The sequence below is a fragment of the Cydia amplana genome, chromosome 12 (genome assembly GCF_948474715.1).
Source record: "Cydia amplana chromosome 12, ilCydAmpl1.1, whole genome shotgun sequence".
Lineage (NCBI taxonomy): Eukaryota > Metazoa > Arthropoda > Insecta > Lepidoptera > Tortricidae > Cydia > Cydia amplana.
The window spans coordinates 2,630,291-2,646,280 of NC_086080.1; the positions used below are offsets into that span (position 1 = coordinate 2,630,291).

At 38.0% G+C, this 15,990-nt stretch overlaps 1 protein-coding gene across 1 annotated transcript in view; it reads right to left on the reverse strand.

Moving 5' to 3' along the window:
• LOC134652862 (serine-enriched protein) overlaps positions 1-14,731 on the reverse strand; it is a 31,426-nt gene extending 16,695 nt beyond the window's left edge. Inside the window, exons 1-2 of the mRNA XM_063508061.1 lie at positions 14,343-14,731; positions 7,767-7,960 (exon numbers count right to left, since the gene is read on the reverse strand). Of these exons, the coding sequence (XP_063364131.1) occupies positions 7,767-7,954 (188 nt within the window). The 5' untranslated portion in view covers positions 7,955-7,960; positions 14,343-14,731. The remainder of the gene's footprint in view (positions 1-7,766; positions 7,961-14,342) is intronic.
• Positions 14,732-15,990: the final 1,259 nt, after the last annotated feature.

Below are 15,990 nucleotides of genomic sequence, written 5' to 3' on the forward strand. Positions count from 1 at the left end.
CTTTACTGGGACAGGTCACTGACCCATCAAGTTTTTTTTTAAGATAGCGTTTTGAGTTTAGTGGCCTCCTTTTAGGAAAAGCGTTCCATTGAAAGAAGAAAGAGAAACAATACATTTAATCTTGCTTTCCTTGTCTGTTCATGTCACACGTGACGTATTTAAATTCTAATAATTCATTTGGTTGTTGACAATTTTCTACATTATGGCTTTGTCGAGATACGCGTTTTCTAAAGTTAAACCGAATAAAACCAGATGTCATTAAGTCAGATGTAAAATTTTATTTACTACTCTATACGACTTTTCATAAGGCTCAAAATCAATTAAATGAGAATTTAAATAAATAAAGTTCCGGCAGGGTGCAAAATTTAATTAAGGCGGACAAAATAAAATTTGAAAATATATGGAAACAGTGTTGGCTAATGTACCCCTAATATCTTTACCGATTTACTTTTATGTGGTATATTCGCCTTTTGTTTCACTATTAAATTAATACAATTAAAATAAAAAATATTATACCGGTATTCCACCGGTATTATTTCAGTGCTGAAGCGATTATCTTCGATCGTAGCCTTGATAATGTAGGTGTTGATAGTTACTTACGGCGGTAGGAGCGGCAATGAACCCCGTGCAGAGTAGAACGTGAGGTGCGTTGGGATAAGTGCATATATCTACTTATAATTCTTTGGCTGGTTGGTAACCCTCTATATTTTATTTTTTGTTTTACTGTTATTAGGTTAAGGGAGTTTTAGGGAGTGAAAAAAAAATGATTTTCGTTTTATGCGCTCGCGTGATTGCCGATGGATTATAATTAGACAAAAGAACTTGTTTTCCACGCATCGAATGTAGATCCCTATGACACTTCCTCCAAGTCTTCTCCAATAATGTTTATACCGTATTTTAATTACCTACCTTAAATGTCTTTTTTTTTGTGCTATACATACTTCAAAAAAATCGCTGGAGGCCTAGCGGTAAGAGCGTGCGAATTGCAATTCCGGCTCGTACCAATGAGTTTTTCGGAACTTATGTACGAAATATCATTTGATATTTACCAGTCGCTTTTCGGTGAAGGAAAACATCGTGAGAAAACCGGACTAATCCCAATAAGAGCCTAGTTTACCCCCTATGGGTTGGAAGGTCAGATGGCAGTCGCTTTCATAAAAATTAGTGCCCACGCCAATTTATGGGATTAATTACCAAGCGGACCCCAGGCTCCCATGAGCCGTGTCAAAATGCCGGGACAACGCGAGGAAGATGATGATGATGTGACACATACTTCCAAAAAAATCTACAAATATTTTACGTGACAACTGCTTATAAGTAAATATTATGTAGGTACACTTATAAAGTATAAAGTAGAAAATATCTTATAGGTACATAATATAAAAACCGATCATGTACGAGTAGGATTCACTATGGGTTCCACAGTTACACATTTTTATTGCATATTTTTTGTTTAAGACCAACTCACCTATTATAGGACATAGGTCTTCCATTAATCTTTTGGCGTTGAACTATTTTTTAACCGACTTCCAAATCTAAAAGGAGGAGGTTATCAATTCGGTTGTATGTTTTTTTTTTTTTTTTTTTTTTTTTATTTTTTTTTATGTTTGTTACTCCATATCTCCGTCATTACTGGACCGATTTTGAAAATTTTTTTTTGATTGTATGTATATGCATACAGATTGGTCCCGTTTTTGTCAAAACCCGGTTCTGATGATGGGATCCATGAGGAATCGAGGGAACTCCTCAAATTTTAAAGGCATATGTATAGAATTTTATATATTTTCATCAGAAAATCAAGCATTTACATTAAAAACTGTGGGATTTGATGAAGTGGAACTGCTGATGATGATCAGAACAGAACTCTTCAACGACGCATAGTACCTACACGTTTAGTGATTTTGAATTTCGATTTTGACTTGGACTGGGCCCCGGACTTCGGACTCGGACCCGTACTCGGACTCGGAGCCGGACTCGGATCCGGACCCGGACCCGGATCTTGATCCGGAGAACCACTATGATACTTAAACTAAAAAAACACTATGATTACCATAAAATGTATAGGTACATATTACCAAATAAAGTATAAGCGCCGTTAAGTGGGTTAGGCTAGTAGTTAGAGAAGTCGGTTTTTTTCTATTAAAGATTATTGTATATGTATTTATGTGATACAATTCTGAGTTAGGTTATGGTACATTTTTGCTCACCTACTTATAATTATGTATTATATCTGATATGTCACATGATACCAAAAATCGCCGCAAAGTTAAAAGTTCATTTATTTACGTTACTCATCTTCGGATCACCGACTTACTACTTCCTTACTTGACATATGTGTACTAAATTTCAATTGAACTAGTCCAGTAGTTACGGTGAAAATTGGCTTTAACAAAATGGCAGACACACGAGTGATCTTATAAGGGAGATTATTTTCCTTGAGTGAATGGTATGCATTTACCCCAATGCACCTCACGTTCCACGCGGCGCGGCGTAATCTGGCCCCTATTTCACCACGGTGACAGGTACGACAAAAACATCACTGTTATTGACGCCATAGGCATCCATGGACTACAGTTACCGCTAACACTGATTTAAACTTTCACGATTTTTACACATTATTAAATTGTACAACGGAACCGCAAAACGTTCAAGCGGATAAACAAGACCAAGTGCGGGTAGTTCGAAAAACTCGCGCGGTTAGAAGATGCTGATGTCAACTTAAGCCAGTCTTCTCCGAGACCACGGGGACAACGCCGTCCTCGAAACGTCGGAGGTAAATCTTAAAACTTAGATACGCGATTAAGTCCCGTTGTACAATTTAATAATACAGTTACCGCTTACCATCGGGCGGGCCGTATTCGTGTTTGCCACCGTCATTGTACCTATTATTAAAAAAAAAAACTTTATTATATCGGATAAAACAGACATTTCTCTCGCGAAAAAATCTTGTGACAATTGTCACAAGATTTTTCAAAGAATTTTCGGTAAGTCTTGACAGGAAATGAGTTCTGTGTCGCAATTTCGATACAGTTGCCGTGTTTCTTGTGACAATTGTCATTAGCTTCGCAAAATAAGAATTTTTTAGTGGCAATATAATGGAGTTTATTTATTTATTAAAATGTTGGTGGCAAACAAGCACATCGCCCGTCCGATGGTAAGCGGTTACCGTAGCCTATGGAGGCCTGTGACGTCAGCAACAGTGATGTCGACAACTGTCGCACCTGTCACCGTGGTCGTGGTGAAATAGGGGCCAGTAAGTACCTAATAATCGCAGTGGTCTTAAGTGTCACAGACCCTACTGGCGCGTAAGTCCTTTATGACAATTTCTGCCTATTTTAAATTCTTCAAAAAAAAAAGAAACCGAATAATTATATCGGACTACCGAATTTTCACGAGAATCAGTTGAGAAATGTGATATGCAAAGGAGAAGAATTCGTACATACGAAAGCATTTTTGCCCAAGTTGAAACGGAGACCTTCGCCAACGCTCGGTCAATGATGGTTTAGGTACAGCTAGCTGCAGAGAAAAGGTACCACCCCTGCATACAATTATCTATCTGGTCGTACCTTTTCTCTGCAGCTGACTGTACACCTATAAAAATGGTTGTCCCTGCTGTAATTTTATACCGGTACCGTACTTTGTATTTCAACCGGTATAGTTTTACCTTCAAAACGAACCGGTATTGATAAATAATAACGGTACCATACCGCTTATACCGTAAAGAAAGCATGATGCAGTCTCTGCTTTGCACAATTATTGTGTGGACAAAATTCTTATAATCACCGAAACATACATACCTACGCACATAATGTCATTGAAATAAAACATTGTTATTTTATAGTAAATTTATATAATACTCGATATATACACATAACAATAACCAGACCGCAGCGGTATTAGCCTGTAAGCTTCATCTCTTGTCTCCAAATCCGCAAAAACTAGTTAGTACTAAATGCTGGTCTTGCTGTTATTTTATTCTTGAAGATTATGGCTTGTTTCTTGATTATTGAGAACAGCACGTAATCGCACACATATAGACGGAACGAACGGCAACAAAGTAGGTGTAGACACTAAGACTTTCAGGTATTAAACGAATTACGCTTCGTATTAATAGGTAAGTAATATTTAAATGAATATATAATATTCTCTAACGTAAATACAAGATTACAATTGACATCAAATGTCATTGACGTACAGAAGTCATATACTTTTTTTTAATGACGCAAAATTGATACCAGCATAATGAAAATCAATCCCAATCAGTAAAACGAGTCTTTAAACTTTTTTCATTTTAAGCGGGTTTTGAAGGAACAAGTTACTTAAATTCAATTGTAATCGTATTGTTTTAGGATAGTTTACTGCTGTTTTCGATCGTTACGACCTGTAAATAACAACAAATCAAATTTTAAATAAATTTATTTACCCTATTTTTTGAAATACAATTTATCTACTGGTATACATTTTCGTATGCGTATATGATGAAATGTCTAAATAATGTCAAAAACGAGCTACGACGATGTACACGTCTGCTTCGATCCAAGGCCAGCGGCCATCTGACTCGAAGAAGAATTTTGAGTGATGTCGTCAATGTATGGAAATTGTACGAAAGTTTACATTTGGGATTGAATTTCTGTGTTGTATTTGTGAGTAAAAATATAAGTAGATAATAATTTGCTAGTTTAGTTATCTAGCTTTCAAAATCACACAACAACTCAATTACTGTTAAAGGCAAAACTGTAATGCGTGTTGCTCAAACGGAACTCCATATTTTGATTTTTGGATACTTTTAGTGTCGATTTGTAGAGAATTACAGCAAATAAAAAATATTATGCCGTGAAGAGCCGGTACACGGCTTCTTCGTGAACAAATTTACGTATAATTTAATGCAGTTATTAAACATTTCTTGAACAAATTGATTGCACAAAGTGAGCTCTAAATCGAAAACGTCATATACCGTCCCCTTAATGTATGAAATAAATTGATCATCATTTTTATTCATAGCAAACTTTAATTAGTTACTTGTTTCGTGCCTTAATTAAGAAAACTCGGTAATCTTGGAAATTATTTGTATTTTCCGAGTTCCCAGAGCCTAATTAGGTCATCCGGTAGAATCTTGTTACGCCTACAACTGCCTACAACAACTATAGAATAAGTATAGGAGAGCAGTATTCTGATTTTAGAATCTGTTATGGTTTTGATACAGACTAAACATACACCACGTCACGGAATGTCTCTGTGTCTCTCTCTCTTCTCTCTCTTATATCCATGCCGTAATCGGCAACGGCGACCCTAGCTAATTACGAGCGTGAGCTCTGATATGGCTGGCAAAGCCGAACTTACTTTTAAAAACTCTATCGCAGGTGGGGCAGTAAAGTTGACCAGAACTATTGTAAGTATAATTGTAGGAGGGTTTCGGCCGGGATTTACGTATCTGACGTTTCGCATCAAGATCAGTGAGACGCGCGTCTTCAAAGTTCTTTACGCTCAACTTAACGCGAGAACGCCATTCTGGCCGCTGAGAAGCAAGCTCCTCCCATTTGTCAGGTGGTATACCGCAGGCAGTTAGGTGGCGCTTAAGCACATCCTTGTAACGTAGGTGCTGCCCACCTTGCTTCCGTTTACCAGCTGATAGCTGGGAGTAGAAAACGGCTTTCGGTAGTCTGCAATCACTCATACGCCAAACATGCCCACACCATCTTAGCTGTCCCTTCATCAAGAGAGCCTCCATGCCAGGCATCTTGCAGCGACGAAGTACTTCAGTGTTGGGAACGCGATCTTGCCATTTTATACGTAGAATGGAACGTAGACAGCGTAAGTGGAACGTGTCTAGCAAGCGAATGTCGCCTTTGTACAAACACCATGTTTCCGAAGCATACAAAAGAATCGGAAGAACCATGTCAAAGATAGTGTTGCCATAATAAAAGTTAAGGCATTATGACTGGTGTAGTCTGAATCCAAACGGTAGGTAAAGTCTGTGCGGAAAGAGAAGAGTCGTGGAATGTATGGGGCCCAATACATTCCACGACTCTGCGTTGAACAGATTAAAGTTTAACGCATTCACTGCCAAAGTTTTCGCAGCGCTACGCTCGTAGCCGATTCCACCGTTTTCCTGCTTGGTATAGGAAAGCGACTACAAACAGAGAACCCGCCGAGCGGTTTCCCGGCACTCAATATGTTAAGGTTGTATCATAAAAATATGACATCTTTCTGGTCAAAGACTTTTTTTTACTCGTAAGAAATTGTAAAATCAGAATACCGATATACTGCTCCGATTACCGGCTAGAGGCAAAATCTTCTTTGGAATTTTCCGCATAAAAATAGATAACAAGCTTTTACGGCGCATTTGTTTGGAATTAAACATTGTTTCGCGAAAAGCTTTGGATGTAGTTTTGATATTTAATAATACAGCGGCCACTATATTTGGAAACAGTCATTTTTACTTGGCACAAATAACGAAAAACTCTTCTTACTATCTGAATATAATTAGTGAATTTAGGTAATTTAATTGGGTAGGTACCTTGCCTACTAATTAATAAGATATAGATAAAACCATATTTAGCAAAGGAATTCCATATTCTTACTTAGATCTTCGGTCTATAAATCAGTAAGTACAGTCGCCATCGGATATATCGGACTGGCCAAGGTGCTCACAAACATCTGAACACGCCTCTATTTTCAAGGCGTTAGTGTGCATGTTCAGGTAATTTTAAGCACCCTGGTCGTTCCGATATATCTGATTGTGACTGGCGATACATAATCTGTATTTTTTCACGTTTTTCCCATAGCAATCTTTCTGAAACAGAGTCCACAGACGAAAATAGAACAATGTACTGAGGCGGTAAAAAAGTCATCAGATAATTTAGATTATATTATCGTACCTAGACACGTTCCACCCTTCCACCTACGCTATACTACTACCATACATACACATAAGTAGATAATAGTAACACTCAATTAATGTTTAAAGATGTAGAGAGAGAGAGAGTCATAAATATTTAATGTACTCGTAATTAGGCTTTACGAAACTTCAAATAGGATATACTAATACAGTCAGGAGAAGAAGTTAAGCGGATGAGGTGTTCAAAATAATGTAAGTACGCAAGCTTTTAGTATCTTGAATAAATTGTGTTCGCATTCGGAACCCCTCACCCGCTCAGCAACTTGGGTCAAAAATGGTTATCATAAGATATAATCGCTTGTATTAGTCGGAGAGGTTTGGGACAAAAATCGGAAAGCGAACTATGCTACATAGCCCATAGCAGCACAGGGTTCAATAATATACGCTAGGAAAACGAAGACAGGAAAAACCTGCTCCTCGTAGCCAGCACATCATTTACAGCACACGCCGAGTCTCTGGTGTCTCCAACAGAAAACGTGACGTCACAGAGCTCGGGCATGGACGCGAGGAACTTCATATCCTCGGTGGGCCCTTACTAATTCTCAACTGAAGTATGAGACATTGCAGATCCTGGGCTTCGAAGTAGTAGACGATGATGCGATTAGAGTAAAAGCTAGAGTAAGAGAGGAAGAACAATACCTGCTCCTCGCAGCCAGCACAGCCTTCACAGCACACGGGCTCCCTGGTGTCTCCTACGACGAGCATGACGTCACAGAGCTCGGGCATGGACGCGAGGAACTTTATGTTCTCGCTCAGCCCTGACTTGTTCTTGAAGGTAAAGTAAATATAATCCTGGGATTCAAAGCAGTAGACGAGCAAGCAGAGAGACGAGTAGGATGACCGCTAGATTAAGAAGGAGATGAAATACCTGCTCCTTGCAGCCAGCACAGCCTTCACAGCACACACCGGCTCCCTGGTGTCTCCTACGAGGAACGTGACGTCACAGAGCTCGGGCATGGACGCGAGGAACTTCATATCCTCGGCCAGCCCTGACTTGTTCTCGAAGGTGCTGAGGTCTGGCTCGGCCTCCATCGCTGCTAACGCTCCGCTTCGCATTGACGACTGGAACAAAATTATAATTAGTGATCATTAAGACAATGAAGTGACCAAATGAAGAAGAAAAGAAGTGGAGTTGCCTTCCATTCCTTGAAAGAACCGTCGTGCTATCACAGAATTCTCATTTCATGGCAAAACCAATTTTTGTCAGTCACAAGATATAAAGAAAAGTCTTAAAGATATCGTGATTGACAAAAAAAGAAGGCCACATAATGTGATGATCTCCTATCAGAAGACATTCTCATCCACTAGACTGTGTCTTAAAAACTACTCGGAACAGTCGTGATCAGAGAACGCCAGACCAATTGAGACTGTATTATTATCTCAATTGTTCGGGCAAAGGCACCTTTGACCATGTTATATTGGAGGAGTTGACTGGCCCCAGTCAGAATTGTAGAGATTATAATATATTTTATGTTGATAGACAATATCTTCTTAATGAAAGTATTTAAGACAAAAGAAAAAAAATGTATAGTAAAATAATTCATTATTTATTAGCTGAACAAGTACAAATCCGCATAGTACAGTTTCTTTCAGTTTCAGTCACTGACAGTTTAATAAAAAAAAATTACATTAAACTAACGAATGAAAAATGATCAATTAGGAGTTGAATCGTTCTTAGAATAAATATTATTACATTAATCAATAAAAGCGCCATTCAGAAATTCAGATTTTTGTATATTTTCTACTTATTTTTGTACTCTTTATATTAGGATATTAATTAAATAAAAATAATATAGATGCAGACTACTGCAGTTACAACTAGGTACTGAACCAACAAAATATTATGACGTTTATTTTATAAAAACGTCATACTTACAAATAAATAAACTAACAAACAATACAATTAACTTTGTATAAACAAAATAAAGTAATATAAAACTAAAAGCAACAAAAATTGAAATCTAGCCTTTTAGCAATTGGTACTAACATCGTCCAAACTGAAGTGCCTGGTAATAGTCAAGTCCATTTTGCGCGCGTTTCCACTGCCCGGTTTTATCGGAAACGGCCGCTCGCCGCGGCGCTCGGGTTTCGACTGGCGCCGCCAACCGGCAGCAGGAAATGGAAACGGTAACTTCGGATGAAATTTCCGGTTGCTGCCCAAGTTACGAGGGGAAAACGTAGTTAAGTAAGCTTGGAATATACCTGGAGATTACATCTTTCGGTTATGTCTGGCAGAAATCTGTCAATGTGTGACGAGAGTTGACCACGGATGTGTCTGTAAACCTCAGATCTGACAACGACACTTGCGCTTAAATATTATTGAAGTGTCCAAAAAGGAAGTCATCATTTTTGATATTTGACAGGCAATCTTTTAATGCAATAGTGAACAGATCTCTGGCAGGCACATCTGTGCCTAATTTTCTAGTTATTAGTAACACCTAAGTATCGTTCGTAAGCAGTGCCGCCTAGCCGTCATAGAGTGCGCTGTCAAGACAGAAGAAAGATGACATCGAGAACAATTAAAGCTATGCTGTCAAACAATCTCCAGACGAGAAGGAATGGTAGAAGGTGACGTCAGTCAAGTGGCGGTGCTTGGATCTAACCTACTGGTTTGCTCAGCTTAAGGACAGTAACGAGTGCTCTCTTTCTCTCTCTCTCTCTCCCTAGCTATCTATCCCAAACGGTGGTGGGGCCAGTTTTCCTGCTTAACCTTCTCCACTTCTTTGTAACGAGTGCTATTAATTTGTAATCAGTCACAGTCAGTAAATTACCTCATCATCCACGATTAAAGTTATATTGTTTTCTCCCTAACATGATACGCCCACGATTCCCGACAAGTATTAATACTAATTGTTGGATCTAATATAAATGGGAATTCGTTATAAAGGTGATCGTAATAAACAGATTCTACTTGTCTTTTTCCAAAATCTGGAGCGCATTCGTACCTCAAATATTTGCTATTTTTTATATCTCACTACTTTCATTTTGAGGTCAAAATGAGATCGAATTGACATAACCTAATTTGTAAGTTAGTTTCAGCCTGTTGAGATAAAATAAATAAATAAACTTAAGTATTTGGAATAGTAGAAGAATGTTTCTAGATTGGGGTCAAAGCGAACAGTTTTAATGAAACTTCGACAAAGCAAACGTCGGAATAAGACATAAAAGGTACGCGTTGATAAACTTTTCTCAAGGCTTTACGTGACTTTCTTGACGTTATTGGCAAAGCGTTAAAGGGACTGTTCGGATTCAGACTGCACCAGTGTTACTGCTGCAGTATTGCAGCGAGACATTACTGCCTACTGCTTTGCTGCCGCAAATGTCAAAATCAATGTCGATACCTGGATTTTCAACATTTGTATCAGCAGTCGCCAGCAATGGTGCAATGCATTACTACAGCAGTAATTCTGGTGTAGTCTTTATCTGAACGCTACCTTAACACCATACCCCGCAACGGAGCTAGCAAAATCGTAGCATATGACAGTTTTGTGTCAGGGTTGGCGATTATGATGAACCATTTTGCTTTAACTTTATTGTATGGAAGATTAATAAAATTAATCGAGAACCTGGTTGACCCTCTTCCGATATAACCCGGTTTAATTTACTGTCAAATAATATAAATCAACAGGTCAATGAATATTAGATGCGCTTCAATGTATCTGTTATTTTGTTTATAAAATCACGTTTTTTTCGCATTTCTTTCAAATATTAACATGGAATTTTCATTGCTTGAAAATATTGGTGTGTTTGAAAACAAAGAATAGTTATTTTCGATACAAGTGCGAAAAAGAGGAAATTCGAAACGAGTGGCGATAAATTAAAACACGACCGAAGGGAGTGTTTTAAATCGACACAAGCTGCGAATTACCTATTCGCACATGTATCGAACAACGTTTTACAGTACATATGGCACAAGTTTCGACATCCGCACGAAAAGTGCTATTTTACGCACTAGTGCGAAAAAGTTGCCCCATATGTACTGTAAAATATTTTTCGTACTTTAGTTTATGCGTAGTAGTGATTACCCTGACGTACAACTGCTACAGATTTGCTAGCTCGGTTGCGAGGTATGCTTAACACATACACTGTCAGCGACCCACTAGGCGGGTTCTCTATTCGTAAGCGATTTTTGCTACATACCGTTTTCCCTTGTTAACACGCTACGTTCGTAGCGCGTAATAACGCTGGGACTGAGTGAGTGTGTTAATGATTACTGACCTAATGTCAGAAATCACTGCTGGTGATGTTTAAAATGCAGGTGGCAGTATTACTGCAGCAGTATTGCAGCATCCGAACTAGGGAGTGCTCCCGGTACTGGTTTTCTATACAGTACCGGAACCGGGAATTCCCGGTTCTCGCCATACAAACTCAGTACCGGGAGCATCCCTAATCCGAACGGTACCTTAATGATCCGCTAGAGCTGCGTCAGTAAGAGATTTTAATAAAACCCCGGTCGCCTTTTCTTTATGACCAGGCCGGTACAGAACGACTTTCATTTCACCGAGTGTTTGAACTAAGATTGGTATTCCTCCAGCTGTCTAATTTCGTGGTCCAATGTGCATTGCGTCTCACTCTCTCACTGAGCCAGCCTGTGAGATGCAAATACACATTGGACAAAGAAATTGGACAGGTGCTGGAATAATACCACCCTAAGAGACTATCCCGAATGTTTCTGTAGCAATTACGTTGCCGCTGCGTATTAGAGATAAGGAATAAGGAAACAATTTGCCAGATTTGTTGTGATTTAAAAAAAAATAGACAAGGAACCATTTGGTTATGTATATAATTGAACGCCCTACGCCATTATTTCATGCTTAAACGTTTCTAATAATCCTTCTTTACAATTAAGGTAGACTAAATTTTACCCAGTAAGGACGAGGAATTAAATTTTCAGTTTTTCCATACTTTTTAATAAAAAATTACCTTACGAAACTACCTTACACCCCTAAAATAACCCTAGAGAGCTGAAAAAGAACGCAAAAGCGTGCTATGCGTGACATTAACACATCCAGCGACCCTCTCGTGTTATCGGCTACGCTCGTTGCGCGTAGCTCGCGCTGGCATTGAATATTATGCCAATTCGAACGAACACTGACATGACAGTTATTGCGAATTTTGCTCGTACTTGTTCAATTGTACATGTATTTTAAGACGACCGGCCTGGCCTAGTGAGTAGTGACCCTGCCTATTAAGATGAAGGTCCTGGATTCGAATCCCAATCAGGGCATTTATTTGTGTGATGATTAATTTATTAGATAGGTATATACAATCATCTAGGATCACTAGTTGGTTAAATGATACTACTTACTACTTCACTGGCTCAGTGACCCAAAAAGGATCTTGGCCTCCGACACCAAGAGAGCGCCACTCTGCCCTATTCTGCGCCACTTCACGCCAGTTGGGTATTCCGAGGCTGGACAGGTCTTTTAGAGTGCTTAAATGATAATCTCATCATACTTTATTAGTCATTTCAGCTATCAAGCCCAAAGGATTAGGTATGTATGCGTTACGTTATCTCATAGCCGTTTCCACATGCAATTAATCCTTTTCCATTCATGCCCCACCCTTGCATTTAACTCAACGGATGACGCTCAACTATCACAACCTCGTATCAACATCCAACACGTGCTTGCAACTTAAACTTTACATGCACACCGGAAAGTGCAATTTGCAACAACGCTAATGACGTAATGGGAGCTTGTTATGACGCACATGGATATAGGACACGGGGCGCCGACCCAAAAACTGCGCTTCAGTAGAACAATGTAGTAAGCTCCAGGGAAATGAAAAATAGTTAGGACGTTTAGTGGAATAGACAGGAAACCTATCCAATATTGATTTCTGAGCGCTAATGAAATTCCTGTGTACTTTGAATGCACTTTGCGTGTTTCAAAATGGAGGATGCGAACATGAACGAAAGAGGCAAAGCTCCTACTTGAATGGTACTTTTTTTATGAATGAAAAAAAAAACAAAACATTTTTATTTATTTACGAGAACGCGGCTACAGGTTCCATCGTCACATCACAGGCTGTTAAGTGACAATTCATATACAGCAGTTTATCCAACGAGCAGGAACTAAATTTCTACTTGTTTTGTTAAGTATTTTTTATTTATTTTACAATAATTTTATTGTGTGTAGTTGTTTTTCTGCTCGTTCATTTTTTTTATTTGTGATATTAGTACCTACACCGATTTGCAGCAATCTCATAAACGATTTATCTATCTTTTAGTCGTCACCTGGGTTACACTTCGACACAGTGGTTATTTTTGTAATTTTGTGGTAATTATAAGGCAATTTCTACAAAAGCTCAATCGAACTACGACAAAGTCATAAATCTCATAAAGAGTCCTGAAATTTGTATGTCAATAAGAGGTTCTGTTTTCATGTCCAGAATTCGAGCTTTGTCCTATTTCGATTGTGATATTAATATATTTAACCATGTTGAAAGTATACTTGTTACAGGATTTTACTAAAAACTTATGTCACACATCGACTTGATTGACGCACGTCATACCTTAGACAAAAACAATATACCACCGGGCTTTTCTGGGTCTGTTCCTGGTTCGTCGTATTCCTGTTTCGTCGTATTCCTGTTTCGTCGGATTCCTGATTCGTCTTCTTCACTTCACCTTTGCTTTTAATATCAATTGAAAACATATTTACAAACAAAACTTAACAGCAAACTTATATACACAAACAAGAATACGACGAATCAGGAATCCGACGAAACAGGAATACGACGAACCAGGAACAAACCCTTTTCTGTCCGTTAGCTAACTTTGCACCTAATTGAACAGAACTAATTAGTGAGGAGGTGTCATATTATAAATGTAATATTTTCATAGGACTTTGACATTCTTGATGACGAGGTCGTTTAGGAAAATCGAGGACTTATTACGCCTCCTCAATATTTGTGAACCAACTGTACTCTGAAGGTCTTTTTCTACAGGGACCAAATTATATACGCGTCTTTACGCACTTGAAAATAAAGCTCGTTTTTACCTGTGTCGTCACTCTATTCGGATCGATATTTACTAATACCTACTATAACTACTACCAAGCTGCCAGCTCACAGATGATTCGGGCTTTTTATGATAAAACTCGAAAACAAAATTTCCTGAGATTGACAATTTGCCTTGGCTAGTGTACTAAATGCTTCATAAAATTATAAGATATTTCAGGATATTTTGCATCATATATTAATCTTACTTGACATTTACGAGCAAATCATACTCTAATCAAACCTCACCAATGTTATCGGATCACCCAAGGTAATTTTCCCCTCCTAGGCCCTTATTTATTCCCAAGCAAATGATTTCGATTCCACCCACGCCAAGCCTACCAGATGTTACGCCCACGCACAAAGTCTGGAGTAACACCAACCCGAACCTAGTATAATACATCTACATTTGACATTTACTTAAACATAAAATGACACCAACCTGTTGATGCAGATCCTTGCACTATCACTTTAACTCTTAAACCCTCATAGAAAACTTGAAGATAGAAAAACACACTTAAAAACACTGATATGTTATTTGCGTTTATTTTTTTATATATTTAAATGTCTTGTAATTTGTTTTACGCTACGCGATATCTAAATTGATATGGCTAACTAGTATATTAGTAACAGGTTATTAAAAAATCTAGAAAGATATTTGGTACATGAAACTACATAACAGATACACAGTAGGCGCTGAAAGCGCATGCGTTTCTATATGCCTTAAAAGCAAAACAGCGTATGTTCTTTAATAATTCTAATAAGATAAGTCCTTTAGTTGTAGCTTTGTACTGCGCAAGTCTCATTTTGACATCAATATGACACCGTCCAGGGCTACTATTACTTAATAAAGAACCATTATACGTGAGATCTTTTAATGCTCATGGTTGTTATGGACTAGGAGGTCAGAGTTAGTTTGGCGTTGTTATTGAAACATGGGAATTGCTAGCCAGCGATGGATAGCCGTTTTCAATGGATGAAGGTGAATGAATGGAAATGGTAGTAAAAGTGAGTTTTGCATATCTGTGAGTTCTATTAATGTGAAAGCATGAATTAGCACGATTAAGTCATCCATTGATGTAAACAAAATCATCTTTGTTGATGTTCAGTTGTTCATACATTTAATTTAAGGTCACTGTTAGTCTGGAGTTAAATTAAACACAAGTCGTCTCCTTCACGATTTTCGTAGACATCTCTTCTAAATACCTAAAACTGGTATGGATGTGTTCCTCGTGGTCTCTAGAATACGAATTGACCGGTTTTAGTTTATAGAGAGGGGGACGTGTCGATAAAAAGGGGGGGAATGTGGGCGGCCGACCAGCATTGATATTTGTTCACATCTTGAGTCCTATGGGACCGATCGGTTCGTTTCAGGTGTCGTTTGAAAGAGTATTAAACGTGCTATTATTGCTTCATAATAACTGTAGTCATAACTGTAGTCGTTTAGAAAATATTTTAAAATATATGATTTTTTACCGTGCATGGATGGCATAAGTACTGACAAAACATGCGTCTAACTCAATAAATTATAACTTTACCGCAATTAATGTTATTACAAAATATACGAGAAATTTCATTAGCTTTCTAAAAACATAAGGTTTATTGGTGTATGGTATTATATAACCATGTAATGATGAATTTTGTTCAGCATGGGTCACTACGCACCGTCACGTAAATGGCGGGCGACCGACCTCAACTGTTCATTGTTTCTCGGGTTCTATTTTACTGATCAATTGGTGATGGATACCATTAGAAAGAATGTTAAATGTACAATAATTGGTTTCTAATAACCGTAGTCATAACTGTAGTCATTTACAAAATAATTGAAAATATATGATTTTTACCGTGCATGGACATAAGTACTGGTAAAACATGCTTCTAACTCAATAGATTATAACATTACCGCAATAAATATTTTCAAAATATACGGGAAATTTTATGAGCTATCCAAAAATATAAGTTTTATTGCTTTATAATGTTGTATAACTAAGTAATCATGAATTTTGTTCAGCATGGGTACTGTGCACCGTCACGTAAATGGAGCCCGGCCATCGTTGAGTTTTCATTATATTTCAGGTTCTATTTTTCTG